The sequence below is a fragment of the Nyctereutes procyonoides genome, unplaced genomic scaffold (genome assembly GCF_905146905.1).
Source record: "Nyctereutes procyonoides isolate TBG_1078 unplaced genomic scaffold, NYPRO_anot_genome, whole genome shotgun sequence".
Classification (NCBI taxonomy): domain Eukaryota; kingdom Metazoa; phylum Chordata; class Mammalia; order Carnivora; family Canidae; genus Nyctereutes; species Nyctereutes procyonoides.
In genome coordinates this window covers 38,409,777-38,430,206 of record NW_026575048.1, presented here as the reverse complement: position 1 = coordinate 38,430,206, position 20,430 = coordinate 38,409,777, and the positions used below count along the sequence as shown (strand labels likewise).

Here is a 20,430-nt window from a genome sequence, read left to right as displayed (position 1 = left end):
TAGGTCATACATATGGGAGGTACCTATCATCGAGGCATATTGTTTAATTTTAATCTAATAATGAGGAAACAGACAAATCCAGAATGTGGAACATTCTATAAGTCAACTAGCTTGTACTCTTCAAAAACTTAACAGGAAAGACTTACAAACAAAGAACAGGGAACTGCTCTAGAGAAAAGGATGAAAGGAAGAAGGCCAAACCTAATACATGAACCTTGCCTGAGGTTCATAATAGAACAAAAACATATAAAGACATAAAGGACATATTGGCAGCAAGTAGAAAGTAGGGATTGTATATTAAATATTACTGAATCAATGTTGATAAATTTCTTGGGTAAGATAATGGTATTGTGGTTATGTAAAAAGAAGTTCTTATTCTTAGAAGATACATGGTGATATATTCAGCAGCATGGAGATGACTAAAATTTATTTCCAAAGGGATCAGGAATAAACAAAAAACAACCAGAGAAAAGAAAGAAAAAAGATAAATATACACATAGAGAAGATAAAGCAAAGGTAACAAAATACAAACATCTGGTGAATTAGGAAATAGATGTTCATTGTACTGTTTTCATTTTTTCTGTAGTTTTGTAATTGTTCAAAATAAAAGCCAGGAAAAAACATAAGTAATCAATGTGTGGCTAATATGCTGATTGATTTTACTTAGATGAATATACTACTCATAGACGACTTAATACTTTAAAAAAAAAAAAGCCCACCATGAAATTCCTTCCCATCAAAGCTGACCAAACTACAAGGCTGACTAACATCACCTCTGGCTAGTATCAGCAACATAATTTATCTTTTTGTTTTCCCTCATTAGCCAAGGAACACATTTGACTTACCTGTGAAATTAACAAGCCAGCAAAAACACCTATAGCATTCAGCCACCTCATCAAAAACAATTTAATATTGGGAAAGCTGTAATCTTCTGGTTTTAAAATAATTTATTTAATAGGTCTGTTTTAATTTCATGTCTCAGAGCATACATTATTTAACCAAGAGGTGCTGGACACAGATTGTAAAAAGGGAGGAAACATTTAGGATAAGAAACTGCCTCAATTCCATTAGAATTTGATCCTACCTTGTAAAGTCTTGCTAGGATAAATTTCTATCATACTTCTTTTGTGCTTACAAAAAACATTAACTTCTGAATTTCCAATGTTGTAAATAAAAAATTTTACAATTAAGTATGCATTCAATTGACACACAAGGCAACCAAGTAATTGTCATCAACATTAGCATAATGTGTATTTCCTGTCACTGCACTAACATTAAACTAAACTTCAAACCACAAAAACATTGTGACTAACATTAAAAAGGCAAGCTGTAAGATACTCAAAGCTTATAAACGACAAATTGCACATGGTTAAGATGGGACATCATTTGACAAGGGCTGGTGTTGTGCATATGGCTGCTTTTTTTTATAGGAAGGCCACCGGCAAACAGGGCAACAGTGTCGACCCCCAGCCAACCACATCACAATGCAATTCTGATGGAACACATGACCACAAGGCAACCCCATTAGCAAACATCCATTTTCAAAATTCTCTAGGCAAACAACACATTCAGTACAGTGCAGCATATCAGCAGGCCAAGTTAACCAATCAGGTTCCATATCTTCATTAGCATTATATGATCCATATGACCTTCCCTTTCTTTCATATGGGCTGGTCTGACAATATTTATTGGCACATGAACAAGCCTCAGCATCACAGTGACTTGCTCTTCCTGGAGAATTGTGAACTACACTTTGTTTATCTTCAAATACTTCCTTCTCACTGCTAAAAATGTCTGTGCTCTCGCTGTCTGAGTCATTTTCAATATCTTGAGAACCTTCCAACATTTCCTCTTCAGACTGGACTCCAAGACATTTAAATCGCCACATTGGCAAATTTTTTATGTAATCAGTTGGTATCAGAGGGTGAAGCCAAAGGTCAGGGAAAGCTAATCGCTCCAAGAATAAGTCAGGGTCTTCGTCCCAATCAGATTCTACAGGAAAGTTCTGAAAAGAAGCAATCGGGTGGAAGAGGTAGCTGGTGTACCAGTCCCACAGACTTGATAACCATTCTAAGTTATTGGCATTGACTTCATCATTGTTGTTGTTGCGCCGCCTCTTCTTCTCAAAGTAATCAATTAGTAAACCGTGTCCAAGATACGTACTGAGAAACAGGGCTGGGTGTGAAGAATAAAACATCCAGTCTGCCCTTACCCATGAAGCCAGTGTGGTTGTATTGGAATATCGCAACAATTTTAAGCTATATTCATAAAAACTATCTAAGTAAGGGAGCTGTAAAAAGCCCAACACAGGTAGCCAGGAAATAATTAATAGAGAATTATATGTCCCTAAAGTGCTTATGAGAACCACAAATCGCTTTATGGTTGCTCCTTGTGTGATAAATAAGTCCATCCAAGCCATAAGATTAACTAGAACCAAGCTCAAAACAAACAGATCATTTACTTCAGGTTGCAATGAGCGCAAAAATGAATCCATGGCCTGAAGGGATATAAATTCACCTGTGTGGTTTCCATATCTGTAAATTCCTTCAGGAGTTCTAAGAATATATGATGGCATGTTATATACACCAATATCTGTCATATAACTCTTGTTGTCCCAATTTTCCACATTAACAAAAATAAACTCAACTCTTCCAGTAAACTTTATACTTAGTGCAGAGAAGAAAGCTGGGGGTTGGTCAAGGTTTGCAAATAGGTATATTTTTACCCAATATTGATCACTTTTATTCCATTCTTCTTTCAAATGTTCAGCATCATAAATAGTTTTGATCCGAGAAGCTGCATGAGCAGTTATCCACTTAAAAATGTGCTCTACTTCAATTTTGTGTCCACTATATTCTTTAAGCATGACTTTCCCTTTAGAAGTGCTAGTTTGTGGGACAGACATAATGAGTGTGGATCGTATCCAGCCTCTTCTCCTGCAGTATCTGTAAGAGAGTAAACCATAAGTAAAAGCCAGGCTGGCAGATGAGCTAGTTTGCTCATCTTCACTGTTGCACAATTTGTTTCCCCCTAACAAATTTCTTTGGCATTGAAAGATACTCTGCCCAAAACCAAAAAACCTCCAAATAATCAAAAGTGGTATCAATACCTGGCAGTTGTACAAGAACGAAAGCAAGCTCTCTTTTTGTAGCTTTGTTTCCTCTCTGTTTCTGGTTTGTTTTTTATAGAAGAGTTTAGTCAAGGAAATCAACACTTTAGCATCTATTATGTAGCTACTACTTCATTATGTGCTTATAAGATCCAAAAGAAAATAGAAAAATAATTCCTGCTCGAAAGGAATTTAAAGTCCTATTAAGGAAAAAAACCCCAGAAGTATAAAATCATATATATTACTAATGTAAAAGAAGTTCAAAAAAAAGGGAATATCACAGAGTTTGAGCTAGTGAAGATTTCATGAAAAGTTTAGGAAATGAATGAGGTCTTGAAGGTGGTTAGATTCAGATGGCCAAAGAAGAGAGAACAGATTATCCCACATGCAAGTCCCTGACTTGAACTCAAGTTCCTTGAGTGTAAGAGCCATGCTATACCCATTTATTAACTCAAGCATCACAGGTTCTGTTACAAAGTAATACGTAAAAAAGTTCACCTAAGAAAGATCAAGTCCCATGCTTTTTATATTCTCTCGTCTCTTTAATGAAGATCATGAAGAGGAGTATTTAATACAGATGAAACAAAGTAAGTTTTCAGATTAAGAAGAGATTCATGGGCAGCCCCAGTGGCTCAGCAGTTTAGCCCCACCTTCAGCCCAGGGTATGATCCTGGAGACAGGGGATCAAGTCTCACATCAGGCTCCCTGCATGGAGCCTGCTTCTACCTCTGCCTGTGTCTCTGCCTCTCTCTCTCTCTCTGTGTGTGTATGTCTCTCATGAATAAATAAATAAAATCTTAAAAAAAAATTAAAGGAGATTCAGTTAGAGGATGAGTAAGTATAGAAGAATTTAACTAAAATTAAATCATCTGCTTATATTTATCCAGTGTGGTCATCACTCTAATCCTTTTGGAAATGGACAAATTCTTGCTATACTATTTGCGACATCACTCTCCCCCTAAAAACTAGATAAAAAATGAAAGGAAATACTGAAAAATAAAGACTGTTGTATGACAGTGGAGAAATTTTAAGTGCATTTTCCTTTTTTATTTTTATTTTTTATTTATTTATTTTTTAAAATTTTTATTTATTTATGATAGTCACATAGAATGAGAGAGAGAGAGGCAGAGACACAGGCAGAGGGAGAAGCAGGCTCCATGCACCGGGAGCCCAACGTGGGACTCGATCCCGGGTCTCCAGGATTGTGCCCTGGGCCAAAGGCAGGCACCAAACCGCTGCGCCACCCAGGGATCCCCATTTTCCTTTTTTAAATAAAAAGTTTTTTTTTCCTAAAAACTTACCATGCAGAGTTTTCTGGTATGTAAATTTATCTCAATAAAGATGAAAAAAAGAAAATCTACCATATGAAGGTACATTTTGTTCATTATAGATTTGTAAATGTATGGTAATAAATGTTCAATTTATTTTCCTATTAAAAATATTTATATATATGTCCTAAGTGTTATCCTTTACTTAGTAAACACAGATTACATCTGTGTGTGTGTGTGTGTCTATATATATATATATTTTTTTATTTTAAATAATCTCTACACACAATGTGGGGCTCGAACTCACAACCCCAGGGATCAAGAGTCGCATGCACCCCTGACTGAGCCAGCCAGGTGCCCCAGCATGAATTATATTTTATTTAAATAAGCACACTACACATTTATATGATCAGACTGAAAGTCTCAACGTATGTCATATGATTTTATAACGATAATAAAATAAGTTGTATCTCAGAAATTTTGAGATTTAACTTCAGATATATGAAAATAGCATGTTATGTCATAAAGACAAGGTTAGTAATGACTCTGAGATACTATCTGGGTGACTCAGAATCACAGACCACGATTCAGCTTCTTGTTGAGTTGATTCACTTAACAGCATAGATTCCATTAATATCAATATTGCCCTAAGTGGTTTGAGAATTATGAATTCCTATAAAGAAAATATCTTTTATCCTTTAACACTGTGTTCATATAATGCAAAGTAGTAATTCATTGAATTTTTACCCTCTGCTCCCCAAAGCAACAAGTTAAATAAATTGCTTTATTTACATCTTAAATATCTTTAAGTAGCTTTAATTTTTAAATTTCATATGATACTTGTGATAACATATTTCTACTCTCGGTCATTCTTTTTATCTTCCTATAACTACATCAGAGAATACTGGCTTCTGAGTTATGACATAAATTAAATGCCAATCTTTCTGACAGAAGACCTACTGTGTAAAACAGGCAAAGAAGGACTTAGTGCATACATTTCTTCATGTATGAAAACAAATGTATTATATGCTTTCTTTTCAGAGTTAAGTGATAGCTTTAACTTTCTAGACTGAATACCATGAAAATAACTCTAGTTCTTAAACTAAACCTTCCAAGATTCTTAGAGAATTTGAAGACTAAAAATGATAGAAAATATGGTGAGTTTGTTACTCAAGTTTATGTGACATGTGGTACTTAAAAAGAAACCTTAGTATTTCTGTTTATATAATGTGGTTTCTTCAGAGATCATTGGTCTCCTTGGCCTTTCAGGCCTGCTCTCCAATCTCCCCTTTACTTTTCCCTTCTCCACTTATTCCACTGGCCCTCTACCCATTTACTCTCACCAAAGGCCCTCCTGACCCATTTGCCACTCAGCTCCTGCAATTCCAATGTGGAGCTGCTCTTTACTATCCCCCATCTCTCCAACCCTCCAAAGACATACCCCACCTTGTTTTCTACTTTCTCAAAGAAAAGAAAAAAAAAAAAAAAAAAGACCTAACAGAGGGCTTTTTAGCCTTGTAAGCTATTGCTTTCTTGAGGGAATGACAGAAATTACAGCCAGGCAAGCTGAGTATACTTGCAGGGAAAAATTATAACTGCTGCCCAGCAGAGTCAGGTGGCGCCCAGAGGTGGTGGTCTTGAACATTCTTAGGGGAGCTAACAAAGTCAGGAAAGTACTGCTGTACAATGAGACCAACACATCTGAGGAGGCTGCCCTGAGGCCATCCTAGAGAAGGAACTCCAGTAAAGAAAGCAATACAAACACTGGGTTTAGGGAAAAGGACATTTCTAGGGGTAATAATAGGGCAGATAGAAATAAGTGTCTGCGTGCAAAGTGGAGGTCATAATTATGACAAAAGATTTCAATCAGCACAAGCTATAAATGTGCCAAAGTCTTTTGGAAAGAAAACTGAAACCAAACTGACTGAAGGCATATTCTTAAGAGTCACCCCCACTAGAAAGAATACAGAAGAATGACATAAAGAAAGACATTTCAGAAAGAAAGTAAAAAACTGCCAGTTTATCAAAAACTATTGATCAAGCACCTGGGTAACAGTGTGCTAAACATTATAATTAGCTTTCAGTTCGAATAGGCTTCTTATATCATTGTCTTCATTAATTAAGACAATTCTGGTCAGATCTCAGATTCTAAGAATTGCCTAATCAACTCACCTGGGGTCACTGGAACAATTAAAAGTGCCTGTACGTATTCCAAATCTTGACACCTTTTTCACCATTTTCTCCCAGTGGATTTTACCAACCAAGGGACTTCTGTCATTTGCTATGACCTATTTGTCCAGAAAGAAAAACAGAAACTTTAATTACCTAAAATGAAGTCAAACCAACCATTTATTATCTATAATATATCTTTACCTTTTGCAAAGATTCTGTTCCTGGTCATATCATCATTGCAATTCTCGTAGAAGGAACAAATGTCCAACTGAAAAGGCTTAAAACACTGAATACAGTGCATTAACCTTCCACACTCTGTGGCAGTAGAGGGAATCAAAACAATATTAAGAAGCTAGCCACATTCTCCAACCTGTAGCCTATTCTCTAGAAATAAGTTACACAGGAAGAAAATGGCCTTTGGAGGCATTTCTCTGCTCTAAAAATTTAAAACAATAATCCAAATATAGCTTACTAGAAATTATCACATGTGGGTTCAATGAGTACAAATTTCACTTTTTTGAAATATAATTATGGAGCCAAGAGTCAAACATATGTTTTCTATTAAACTATGCTTTGACTAAACCAATACTACACTTCTATGGCTTTTTCTTAACAATCATGAAAAGGTTCTAACATATAAAAAGAATTACCATAATGAATTCTATGCTCTTGAACTTCTTCAAATTTGCAAATAGCTTTCAAACACAATTAAGATTGAGAAAAGTAAAAGATTTTTTTTTAAAAGAAAAAAAAAACTGTAAGTTAACCTTCAAAATGTATAATGGTTTCTTAGCCTTTCTAATTGTTAACACCTTTTCCTTTTATTCCCTAATCTTCCTGCTTTGAATGAGGCAGGACTTTGACAAACATAGGAGTAAAAAACAAAATTATATGTTAAAAACAAAAACACAAAAACAACTAAATGGGAACGTAAAGGAAAGCCAAAATGTCTGAAGTCTTCATGAAACCATCTGTTTGATTTATTTTAAACCCAGGGTATATAGGCCAAGTTTATTTTAACAAATGCTACGTAACTGATGTTATCTAATTCAAAATTACAACACAATACTCTGGGGTCCTTTCTGGGAGGAAGGGACATTTTCATGTTCACAAAGCCTCCAGGAAGTGAAATCCCAGTTGTGTGTGTGAAATGAGTGCCAAGATATACTCCCTGGGAAACACAGGAATGGTATAGCTACCTCACTGTGGCCTCTGCTGGGAAGCCTAACAAATTTCAAGGGCAGCAGAAAGAGAGCACATAAGTGGTGACAAGTAACTTAAACTTCACTTTATAGGCACACAGATCACTGTCCACTAATCTCTGCTGTATACCATTGCTACTGTCATATCATCCCCACATCTACAAAGACATATATGCTATATGTAACATTTTGTAATGACTCTGATGCTTCGTAAATACACAAACACATACCCAATTTAGGGCATTAAACAAATGGTTTTCATGTGCTTCTTAGTGAAAATAGATGGCCTTATTGAGGGAGACACAAGTTATTATTAATTTATTTACGAGTTATTATTTAAATGCTTAGATGACTGAGGTAAAAAGAGGATAATCTGAGGACATGAAAGCTCTTTCTGAGGAGGTTCATGCCAGTTACATTACCCTTTAAGTCCCTAACTCATTTTTCCACAGTCCAAAAGGGCTAGATATATTTTAGCTGAATAGTCAGGAAGAAAATGCAGGGCAGATATTTCTTTTCTTTTTTTTCCCTACTACTCAAGAGTCAATATTGTATTTCTTTCCATCAAGTAATCAAAGAAATCTTGAACTTATTTTTCAGGTTACTGAGAAAAATTAAGAAGTTTCTGTCCAATCATACCACCATACTCCCTACTTCTTCTAAAGAACTCTTAAAGAACTTCCTTTTCACTTCCATTTCCTGATCAAGGCTGCAAATAACCCAAACATTTCAGGTCAGTGTTTATAACAACATTGCATCAAGGGGTTAAGATGCTGCTTTATTCAATGGAATAAGTATGGCCCTAAGTCTAGGAGCATCTTTCAGGGAAGATCCTGACCATTGTACAGGTATTTTTCAGACTTACAAAAGCTCCAATGCTAGGAAAGGAAGTAGGAATGAGAGGGGTTGTTGGCAGACACTGCTGGTTACAGCACAGACAATACAAGTTTGTGATGACAATGTTTAACCGTAGGGCCTTTTTTATTCAGCAAGCTGTTCCCTCACCTGCTTTTGAAGAGTTTAATGATCCCTAACACAGAGAGCCATGCAAAAACAAAAACTCCCCTAGGCATTAATTGCATGAAAGCATTTTATTTGACTTGAAAGTTATATTTATATAATTAGAAACAGCTCTGTTCAATGCCCTATATAGTTAGATCATTCAACTAAAGGTTTAACATAAATTAAATTTTGTAGAGGCTGAATTAAACCACCACTAAACATTTTAATATTTTCACAAAATAACTCATCTGGCTGAGTCACATGGTACAATCAAATACTCTAACTTATTACTACTGGGTCACACCATTAAGAATTCCCAACTTACAGCTCATATCCAAAAGTATGCACGATGATTCTGAGTGGCACTCACACTGCTCATCTTATTAAAAGCAGAGACATATTCCTCGGCAGTTCAAGAAAGGATGTTGTGTTCTCTGTGGGGAGTATTTTCAGAGACTAGAAAAAAAACTAGATCAAAGTACAGCCTGAATTCCAAGTCTGGAACAGAGTTGGCAGCATAGGCTGGAAGTGAAGGAATCTTTCCCTCCTCCTTCCCAGGGTATCTGCCTCTCTAACTGGCATTCCTACACTTGTTCACCATTGCATTTCCTACAGCTAGTATCGTGCCTAACTCATTTGGGTGCTCATTAAATATTTATGTTGAACTAAATTATTTCAGCTTTTTACAGCTTAGTAACTTCATTCTTTTACTTCTGACTAAACATGTTCTCGAAAGCCACCAACTTTTGGTATCTGTTATAAGTCCCTTCCCTAGCAACCTGTCATCTGGAATATTTTCTGGACAAACATTAGCATAAATAGTACCTTGCTACGCAATTGCATATCAATGTTCTTTTTTTTTAAGATTTCATTTATTTATTCATAGAAACACACAGAGAGAATGAGAGGTAGAGACACAGGCAGAGGGAGAAGCAGGCTCCATGCAGAGAGCCCGACGTGGGACTCGATCCAGGGTCCCCAGGATCACGCCCTGGGCTGCAGGCGGCGCTAAACCGCTGCGCCACCGGGGCTGCCCGCATATCAATGTTCTTGATCCCAGTCAGACATAAGGACTTTCAATTCAATGAATTTAAAAATATACTTTTCTCCAGGAAAAAACTACCACAATTTTCCTACATTCCATTTCACTAATAGAGTTCTTTAGGATTTTTCAAAATGCTAGCACCATCATGGACCATGTAACTCAACTGAAAGATACTTATAAACTAAGATTTTTACTGGTCTACACATTTTAGTAAACCAAACTAAGCTGTCTTATGGCACAGGCTATAGGTTATTTATCTTTGTGCCCTCAATTCTAATCACAAGGTTCAGCTGGCACACATTAGATTTCAATAAATATTTATTAGATGGTTAGATGAATGTATAAAACCAGTGGTTTGCTGGTAGATGTTTAACAACTGGCTCTCCAAAATAAAAAGGAAATTCTGATTTCTATTACTTGCTGATTTCCTAGGTATAAATACTCCCATATGGCTGATTTCAAGTTACCAACATGTTATCTCTAAACATGGGAGTTGGGAAGGGATGTTAACAATCACCCTTCATGAAACAGTATGAGCTGCCTCCACCACACCATGTACACAACTCCGTTGGACAGTGTGTGATATTAAATCCCATATTTTCTGAAGTCAACCTTGTGTAGTCTAGTTAATCTTACAAAGAAAAACTGAAAAACAAAAAAACAAACAAAAAAAGAAAAACTGGACCTCAGGTTATTGTTTATGGGTATTTTAAGTGTACATTGGTATAAGAAAAAAACATGTATTTTTGCCTAATTTTTAGAGGTGAATTTTATTACTAACCAGAACATCTGCCATATAAGTTTAGGCTAAATTAAATAACAAAACTCCATAGAACAGGAGTGCTGGTTTATGATATTTTCTGCATCTCAATATTTCATTATTTATGGGGAGTTTCTACTTTCAAAATCATAGACCAACTTAAATAAATATATGCAAATTATATAAAATCATTAAAAGTGAGGACAAGTGATTGACAGAAACAAAATTCAGTGGTATTTAATTATTTCTTTGGTATCCCTACTAGCTTTCTTTATGAGTAAGCAGAAATAAAAGTTTTTCATCAGTACAAAATAAACGATAAAGTAGCTTGCCATGTACTTCACTTTTATAATAGTGTCAAGAAAGGAATGAACAGGTTAAAATCTCCCTGAACAAAAGTATTGTCTAGAACAAAGGTAAATAAGTTTTAAGACAGCTATTAACATTTTTTTAGCCAAACAGGAAATAAAACAACAATATTTCAGTAAATATTGACCCAAAGCTTTACTTTAAATCACATGATGCTTTTTCACTGCTACCTCAATTCCAGTGATGTTAAATTCCTTATGATGGGGATAAAGCCAGTTGGGAACAAATATCACAGTCCTTCTTTGAACAAGGTCAAAAAAGGGAAATAGAAATGCTAAGATAAGGATAAACCCATAAAACCCACGGAGCATGGTAGCTTTCCACTTCAGAAGCCTAGCCACTGTTCCATCTACCTCTCTAAGAGTTTTCTGAAGAGAAAAAAAAAAAGTAACTGTCTTCAATTTATGCTACTCAAAAGACTGGGTGGTGGTAAGATCAAAGAATCCACAATACTGAAAGATAACTAATGAAAGATATGAACTGAGGTTAAGAACAAAGCAGGAAAACTTAAATTTGTTAGAACTATTAGGAAAAGAAAGAGGACTCAGTTGTTCCATGAGTTACATAGTATATTGATGATAAAGATGTCCCATATGTGTTGCTGCCTGGAAAACTAAAATTAGTTCTTTTTACCTCATATTATAGAGAATACAGGATAGACATGGAAAAGCTTGACATGCAATGGAGCATCCTAATACTCTGGTTCAATGTAAGGTTAATTCATGAGCATCAATATATCTTAAAACATTTGAGGAGGGAAAGATATAAAGACCATTAACATGCATCATACAGAAAGTAAAAGAGTGAGTTGCCCAGAAGATAGAAATCATAAGAAATATAGGATGAACTAAATAAATTATACAAATTCACTTTTCTCGTGTAGTGTCATCATTCCACATGTAATGTCACCAAAAAAGATAAATCAACCTAGATTACCAATCCATTCCAGAAAAATAACGAGCTGACCATGTGATGGAATAGCTAAGTCATATACCCAGTTATTAAAGTCACACTTTCCCTAAATAAGTAAATCTAGACATCCTTTCAATGACATCACATAAGAAGTCTAAAGTGCTAATTATCAGTCAAATGCCATCTAACTACATTTTTTCTCAATAAATACAAAAGAAAACCATAATTCATAATTTCTCCCAGAAAAATGCGAGAAAAAGACCTCTGATATGCTAAATATTTCTTACACAGGAAACCTAAAATAAAGGCAATCTGAAGAGGATTGAACTGGCTGGGATCTATGTGCACTCAAAAATTAAAAAAAAAAAAAAAAGAGCAAACTAAAATTAGCGTCTTCTAAAATAAATAGAAAAGAATAATTCAAATTACTAAAAACAGGATTTTTAAAGTTACCTTTCACAAGAGATTAGATAAATATGACCTGAACTGAAACAATGACGAGCAACTGAGAGAATACTTATTTTCTAACAGACATTTCAGACATTTTCAATTTAAAAACAAAAAAACAATAGGTTTCTTTTAAGAGCTTAAACCAATGTCTGTGCTGATTAGGTTAGCTGGTGACTTCAGAATGCCTGAAGACATAGTTTCAATCTCAATCTTCTCAGTTGTCCTGGCAAGAGACTGTTCTAACCCAAGCCAGCCATCTGACATATGTAAGCCACTGGCCCCAAGGGACACAAGCCAGACACTGGTGATCAGTGCAAGTCCTGAAAGTCACTGGAAAATTAAGTGTATGTCCTATTACCAAAACACATGGAAAACTATATATTCTATTTTTCTTAGGAGTCATTTTTTAACTACTAATATCTTGTGAGGCTTAACAAATATTTTCAGAGGAAATTAATTTAATGATTAAAATTTATAATGTTTACATTCACTATCATTCATTATTTATTCTTCATTTCATTCAAGCGTCACCTTATCAGAGAATTTTTTTGCCACTCTATCTCCTTACCTTACTTTTCTTCTTAGCATTTTCCACTAATTTGATGCTATATTAAATATTTACTTATTTATTGCCTACCTCTCCCAACTGGAAAGTGAGAGCAAGGACTTAGCCTTGTGTATGTTCCTGGTATATTTCCAGAACCTGGCATACAACTAACTGCTAAATAAACTATTTGAATTTTGTCACATTATTAACAGAGTTTAATCCATGTTTATCTTTATTTTTTTTTTAAGATTTTATTTATTTGAGAGAGAGTGCATGTGCATGAGTGGAGGAAGGGGCAGAGGAGGAGAGGGAGAGAGAATCCGAAGCAGGCTCTACACTCAGTGGGGATACAGGGCTTGATCCCACAACTGCGAGATCATGAGCTAAACTAAAACCAAGAGTTGGAGGCTTATCTGACTGAGCCACCCAGGACCCCCATGCTTATCTTTTTTTTAAGATTTTATTTATTTGATTGAGAGACAGGGCACGCGCATGAGCAGGAGGAGAGGGAGAAGGAGACTCTCCCCACTGAGCAGGGAGCTGGATGTGCGGCTCCATCCCAGAACCCTGAGATCGCGACTTGAGCCAAAGGCAGACACTTAACCAACCGAGCCACCCAGGCACTTCTATCTTTAATAGAACATTAAAGAGGAGTAGATCATTTACAAGCAAGAATATACATTAAGTAGTGAACCAGAATGTATTCATTGTTTGTAGGTAGAATCCTATATACCAAAAAAATTTCTAGACTTTTGACATGGCTTTTCCAAGTTTGGAAGGTATTCAGTATCTATTTATTATTCATCTCTATGGGATCATTCAATGTATGGACAAATATTTAGAGAACACAGGTACATGGGACAGACTATTCAACTCAACCTCAGTAAATAAAATTATCAAAACCAATCAGTCTTTCTTGATCAGACCATAAGATATAAGTATCTGGGAAAAGAAATGGAATAACTACTTACTTATAAATTAAAGTTTTAGAGATACTAGTTTATTTCTCAATATCAATTAATTCACAGAGAAATAAACTAGAATTTGATGGTGACATATAGACTAACATAACATAACACATAACCTCCCAGATTCTCCTTTTGCTGAATTTAAAAACTATAGAATTAGATTATTTGGCAGGTAAAAGGTCAAACACAATAGGAAGACTGCATGTAAAGGAAGTCATGAATAGCTAACGTAATCACCTGAAGAATTCCTAAACCTCAACTCTTTAGCCCCATGCACAACAGTATTATTCCAACCTCTTTAGATGTATATATTTTATTTGTGGCCAAGTACAACAAAAAATCTGTCTATCCACAATTATATTGCAAATCTATGACAGGATCAGATCTGCATGTAAGGTCTCTGAATTCTTAGATTTTTCTACTATATTTTGATGTCATTGTTCTCAGTAAGAAATATAAAGAAGCTATTTTGATTTTTTATACTCCAGGTCAAACTTAGCCAACCCCAGTGTGGAATGGTAACAGTACTGGACAAGAAATCTGGGGTCCTGGGACTGGATACTGATTCAATAATCATAATTTTAGCCAAAATCATGCTGTTAGTTACTTGATATTTTAAGTGGTCTTATATTTTTAAAAATTTAAATAACTTTAGCTTGCCCTAAATAATATTTATGAAATTACATGTTCAATAAAATATTGACTTTTCTCATTTGCATTAAAATTCATAAATGATAATATGTGCCCACTCATTTACTATGAGTGATACATGAACCACACTTTGGGAAGCATAAAAGACTAAGTTTTAGACCCTTCGTAACTCTACAACTTTAACATGCTAATTAAATTTCACAGTTTTGATATCACAAGGGCTAGGGTTTAAAATGATCATTTCATCCAATTTTGTAAGCAAAGCAAAGAGCACTTCCCACCATTCCCCACAGTATCTCTTCCCCTATAGTCACAAAGTTGGCTATTAGCCTAATAGAAGGATTCTCTTACTTTTGCTTCACGGTTCTTCATTTAGATACAAAAACCATTTGGATCACTGAATTAAAAACTGGAGTTCACCAAAACTAAAACGTAATCATTCAACAAAAGGGATATATCTGTGTTTCTTACTTTAATGAAGATCCAACGAGTACAATGGATTTGTTTCTGCTGATTCTAAACAAAACAGTCAACTCTCTTTCCCCAAAGCTTCCTCTCCCCCTCTTCAATTTTCATTTTCCTTGGTCTATAAAACCAAGACACCAGAGGCTCCCTATGAGGACTGAGTTTTGTTTAAGAAAAACATGACACAAGTATAAAGGAGTGCCACCAGCTGTTGAATACTATTTTGGTAAAAATAATTTCACTTCTATCACTGTTTCTGATACCTGAACTAGCCAGATGCCATCTTTTGTGTCTTCTACAAGCTCATAGAAGTGCATTTCACCACTGAAATTGGTACTAGAAACGGATTCAGATGCTTCCTCTTCCTTGAGTGCAGAATAGAGCTCACCTTCCATCAAGTCACCTGAAGAAAGGAAAAAACACCAGTAAAATTTCAAAAATTCTACATTCCCAACTTCAATGATTAATTTCATTTTACACCATTAAAACTCATGTAACAATACTTCCATTTCAGTCTATAGAAAAGTAGAACCTGAATACATCCATTTAAGATTCACTCAATAGATATGTCATAAGAGCCTACTATGTGGGACACCTGGGTGGCTCAGCAGTTGAGCGTCTGCCTTTGGCCTAGGGCATGATCCCAGGATCGAGTCCCACATCGGGCTCCCTGCATGGAGCCTGCTTCTCTCTCTGCCTCACTGTCTCTCTGTGTCTCTCATGAATAAATAAATAAAATCTTAAAAAAAAAAAAAGAACCTACTATGTGTCAGGCAAAAACGAACACACAAAAATCCATCTTCTCATGGAGCTTATATTCTAGTGGAGTCATCACATAATTCATTAGGAAATTAAGTAATTTCCTGGTAAGTCCAAAAAGCCATCACAGTACTATTTAGTTCTGTGTATAACATATCCAGGCATCAAATAATTTTTAAACAGTATAATTTACATACTTCTGACTTACAAGATTTAGAAACAGGTTTACAGAACTTCCCATCACCATCTTCTTAAAATAGTAATAGGGCTTTATAAGACTTGAAAGTTAGATATAAAAGTCTACTTATAAGAAAAATACTCAAACTTTGTGTAAATTGAGAGCTTGTATCATCACATAAAAAGTAAACACTAACATCGAATTATTTTAATTTTTGCCCTAAATGTGAAAACAAGCATGACAGCAGTAAAATAATTTACAACAAATATTTAAATTATAAAGTTAAAATTGCTATACCAATACCTCTGCTATAAAATGTATGATGTGAGTCATATTTTTGTGGGCTGTGTGTATTCTTTAAATGATATGTGCATTGTTTGTACACTCAAAGTGACAAGTATTTTCAGGCCCAAAGGAAGCAACACTAAATAAAAGTCAAAAGAAAAAAGTGTTACTAAATTTTTTTTTGCCATGTGAAATGATTTGGCTTTGGCTAAATCAAAGCAGTTGAGACTTCTAAACCTAGAAAATTCATTTATTAGGGATCTATTTTACTTCATTTCCCATCCTCCCTCCCCCGCAGAAGTAAGTCACCATAAACCAATCAGTAAACAAGAGGCAAGAAAAAAAAAAAAAACAACAACACCCTGATTTTATGTTTTCTCTAAAAAAAAGCATCACATTTACAGAAGGTTCCCTCCTCTACCCTAATTGTGAGATACAAATCTGATAATGCTTAACCTGCAAATATGTGATTGCTAAACTCTTCTGGAGTTAGTATTCTTGTCTATCACACAACATGGCTATAGGGTACTAAATAAGGAAAAAAAAACTGTCTTGTAAAAGACACAGTAGACATTTATATTTGAAACAACAAAAAAGATAACCATCAGTTTCAACTGCTTCCTACAGCAACCCAGAATGTCTTTCTCAAGTTACAGTACATTCCCCCTTCTGGGACATTTACCTAAACAAAGATATATTTTGTCCAGGGGTGAAAAAAAACTAACCATATTTCTTATTCAACCCTACCCCCAATCCAACAGTTACTGACAACGCATAAAGATGCTAAATAAATATTGTCTTAGTACTATTTCAATTCTATTTCTCTAGCCACTTAACTTGATGCAGCAGTATGTGTGACCTCTAAAAGGAAGAAAAAAAAAGTTCACATCCAAGACATAAAGATTTAAAAAAAAAAAACAAACCCTGAAACATAAACTCTTCCGAAACAAAACAAGGCAGGCATTCACAAAACACATCCACTTTATATTTTCACCAAACATAAAGCATGAAAAGCTAATAACGTACAGTGTACACTTTCTCTAAACTCATTATTTAAAATTTAAATCTTAGCCCTACATGCCTCTTTGATACTAAGCATTCCGATATTTTTCCTTCCTGACAAATACAGATACGGACAACGTCTTGGGGTTTTCCTTTTCTTCTATCCCTGTAAGTTTCAACGGACAAACAATGCTTTCCAGGTTGTCCGTAACCGGTGGACATTCCCTAATTCCTAAGAAAATCGTTTCTTAGTAAGCAAGCCGTGCTAAGAAGCTGCACTTATATCGGTTATTTGAAAAACAAACGAACCTTAAAGACACGGCAACACCCCTACAGAGAACTCCAGCCGCCTTCTCAAAACTGGGATTTCTTTCTTTTTCTTTTTTCTTTTTTTGGTAGAAACCCCGGGCAGCTCTGGGAGTAGCCTGGTCAACCCCCTTCCAGGGAGCGGATGCCTCATTCCGGAGGGAAGCACACCCCGCCCCGGCCACCGGGCACCCCGATACTCGCCTGACTTCTCCACCAGCTCCCGGACATCCTTCTTCTCGGGCAGCCCCGAATACCCCAGCCCCCGGCACTCCAGGATGGTCTTCAGCTTCCTGAAGCTCAGCGCCACCGGATCCACCAGCTGGGTGGCAAAGATGCCCGTTTCGTACCACACAACGGCCTCAAAAAACCTGGCCAGGACGAACAAGACCAGAAAATAGAGGAGCAGGAAGAAGAGCTTCAGCCACATCTTCCCCTCCGTCTTCTCTCTTCCCAGAGAGCTCGGGAGACGCAAACAGAAGGGCGCGGCGCGGGGGAGTGGGGCGCGGGCACCGTCCCGGCGGGGCCCTCCGCCGCCCTCACTGGCGCGCCATCGCCGGCCGGGGGCCGGGGGCCGGGGGCCGGGGGCCGGGGGCCGGGGCTTCGGCTACCGCGCGGGGGTGAGAAGACACGAGGGGCACAGGCGCAGAGCCTCGCGCGGGGCCCTCCAGCCGGGAGACGGGGAGAATAATGGGAAAAAAAAAAAAAAAAAAAACTAAAAACTAAAAAACCCCCATCAGTCCAACACCGACAGGAGCGGGGCGCCGAGGGACGTTCCCCGGGCGGCGGGTCGGCCTCCAAGCCCCGTAATCTCAAGGGGGAGGGAGGAGCCCCCCCCGCCCCCCGCCAATCATTCAGGTCCACAAAGGAAGCAGGGTCCGGGCGGGAGGCCGGGGCGGGAGGCCGGGGCCGGAGGGGCAGCGGCCCGGGAGGCGGTTGGGGCCGGCGGGCGGCGGCCGGTCAGGCGGGCGCGGCGCTCGGCCGGGCCAGGCCCCGGGCCCGGAGCGGGGAGGAGCGGCCGCCGCAGCGCCGCACCCGGCGCCCAGGCCCCAGGCCCCGCCGGCCGCCCAGGCTCCGCGAGAGGCGCGGCGGGCGCGGCGGGCGCGGCGGGCGCGGCGGGCGCGGCGGGCACGGCGGCGGCGGCGGCTCCAGGTTCTCTCGGGCCGGCGGGGGGCGCCGCGGCCCGGCCCGGGAGGGGGCGGCGCGGTCTCCGCAGAGAGAAATAGGGCGCGCGGGCCGACGGTCCGGGAGAAGGAAAGCAAAAATAGGCCCGAGACGGCTCCCTGGGCGGCTTCCTGGCCACGCAGCACCCGCCCCGCTCAGCTGGGCGGCGCGGATCTCGGCCGCCGTCCCAGACGCCCCCGCCACCTCGCGAGGCCGCCGCAGCCGCCTCGGGAGCACAGGATCAGCTGAGGCCGCTGCCCCGGCCGAGACATAACAACTGACGTCGACGGCGGGGCGGGGCCGGGCGGGGCCGGGGCGGGGCCGGGGCGGGGCCGGGGCGGGGCCGGGGCGGGGCCGCGGGGGAGCGCTCGCCGCGGCGGGGCGCTGGGGAGAAGCGGGTGCGCAGGGCCGAGCGGTGGCTAAGCCTGCGGGGCCGCAGCCTTGCGGGGCTTCGGCTCCCAGAGTTGCCTCTCCAGTGTCTTCTCCGCTCCCTCCTTTTGCCCTGGAGACGTTCAGCACGTTATTTTGGCTAAGGGTTGGACTTCGGACTCTTGTCGCTTGGTGTATTTTTTTTTGTACAAATAGGGCAGTTAATGATCCTCATAAAGCAATCGGTAAAACTGGGTGAATACGTTTATGTGAGGCCCTGGGGATTAGAAAGAATTTGGGCGGCGTTGTTTTGAGGGGGTAGAAAGCAATGATTTTCCGTTTCTCCGTGCAAATGCAGTTTGTACACAAACGTGTGTTGGAGGAGGTTTGGCCAAGACCGGAGCTAGAACTTAGGCCGACTTACCGCGTAGGATTTTTTCCTCCCCCTCTTCAATGTTAGGGGTGTTAAAAGCCGGGTATCGAGGCGGTGAGTTCACGGGACAAAGGTTGCTGAGTGTGGCTATGTCCCTGTGCAAAGTTTACAGGTCTTCTCTTTCGTTACCCTCCCTGAGTGTGGCCACTGCCAGCAAGAGGAACACATATTAAATGAGTAATGTGGATGATGATGCATCGTCGGTTCTGTATTTAACCTCAGTGGAGCATACCCTTTCTGTCGAACTCTGTGCCAATCTTGAGGGAGAAAGGGGTCGCATAATTAAGCCAGAGGAGACTGGCTTCTATCAGCTCCCTTGACAGGAAGGAAAAGACGTAGGAAATACAAGAGAAATATTAGCTATTTGTGCAAAGCTGTCAAATGTCCTGAACTGGGGAGTAGGGTGGGGTGAGGGTAGTTTTAGGAAGAATGAAAGGAACACCTGGGTGGCTCAGTGGTTGAGCGTCTGCCTTGGGCTCAGGGTGTGATCCCTGCCCTAGGATCAAGTCCCACATAGGGCTCCTGTAGGGAGCCTGCTTCTCCCTCTGCCCGTGTTGCGCCTCTGCCTCTCTCTGTGTCTCTCATGAATAAATAAATAAAATCTTAAAAAAAAAAAAAAAAGGAAGAATGGAGGTGGGATCCTCTATCATGGAACAAATGAGAAATGGAAAGCAAAGAATGAACCCTGAGAATGTAGCCTCAGAATAGCATCCCTTTAAAATAAAGCACACACACACACAAAAATAAAATAAAATAAAAAATAAAAAAAAGCACACAGAGGCATTTCAGTGACCAGCTATTGGAGGAGGAATTAGGAGAGGATGGGCCCAGGGAGGAGGGAAAAAGAATCAGAGGAGGAGGTGTAGGAATACATTCAGCTCTCAACCTCTGCTCCTGTGTCTTAACTAGCTTCAATGGGGGCTTTGTTTCCATGGCTGGCAGATCTATGTGGGAGACTATTAAACAGTTCATTCTAACAAGGTTGTTTCTGAAATTTCAGAATCCTTAGGCATG

The 20,430-nt window shown here is 38.9% G+C and overlaps 1 protein-coding gene across 1 annotated transcript; it reads right to left on the bottom strand.

The window, feature by feature from the left end:
* Positions 1 to 929: 929 nt before the first annotated feature.
* Positions 930 to 18,423, bottom strand: RNF103 (ring finger protein 103). The gene is made up of 4 exons (XM_055327119.1): positions 17,655 to 18,423; positions 15,184 to 15,323; positions 6,550 to 6,665; positions 930 to 2,945 (listed from the first exon to the last, which is right to left on the bottom strand). Exons 1-4 carry the CDS (start codon positions 17,878 to 17,880, stop codon positions 1,370 to 1,372), a joined length of 2,058 nt encoding a protein of 685 aa, XP_055183094.1. The 5' UTR covers positions 17,881 to 18,423; the 3' UTR covers positions 930 to 1,369.
* Positions 18,424 to 20,430: the final 2,007 nt, after the last annotated feature.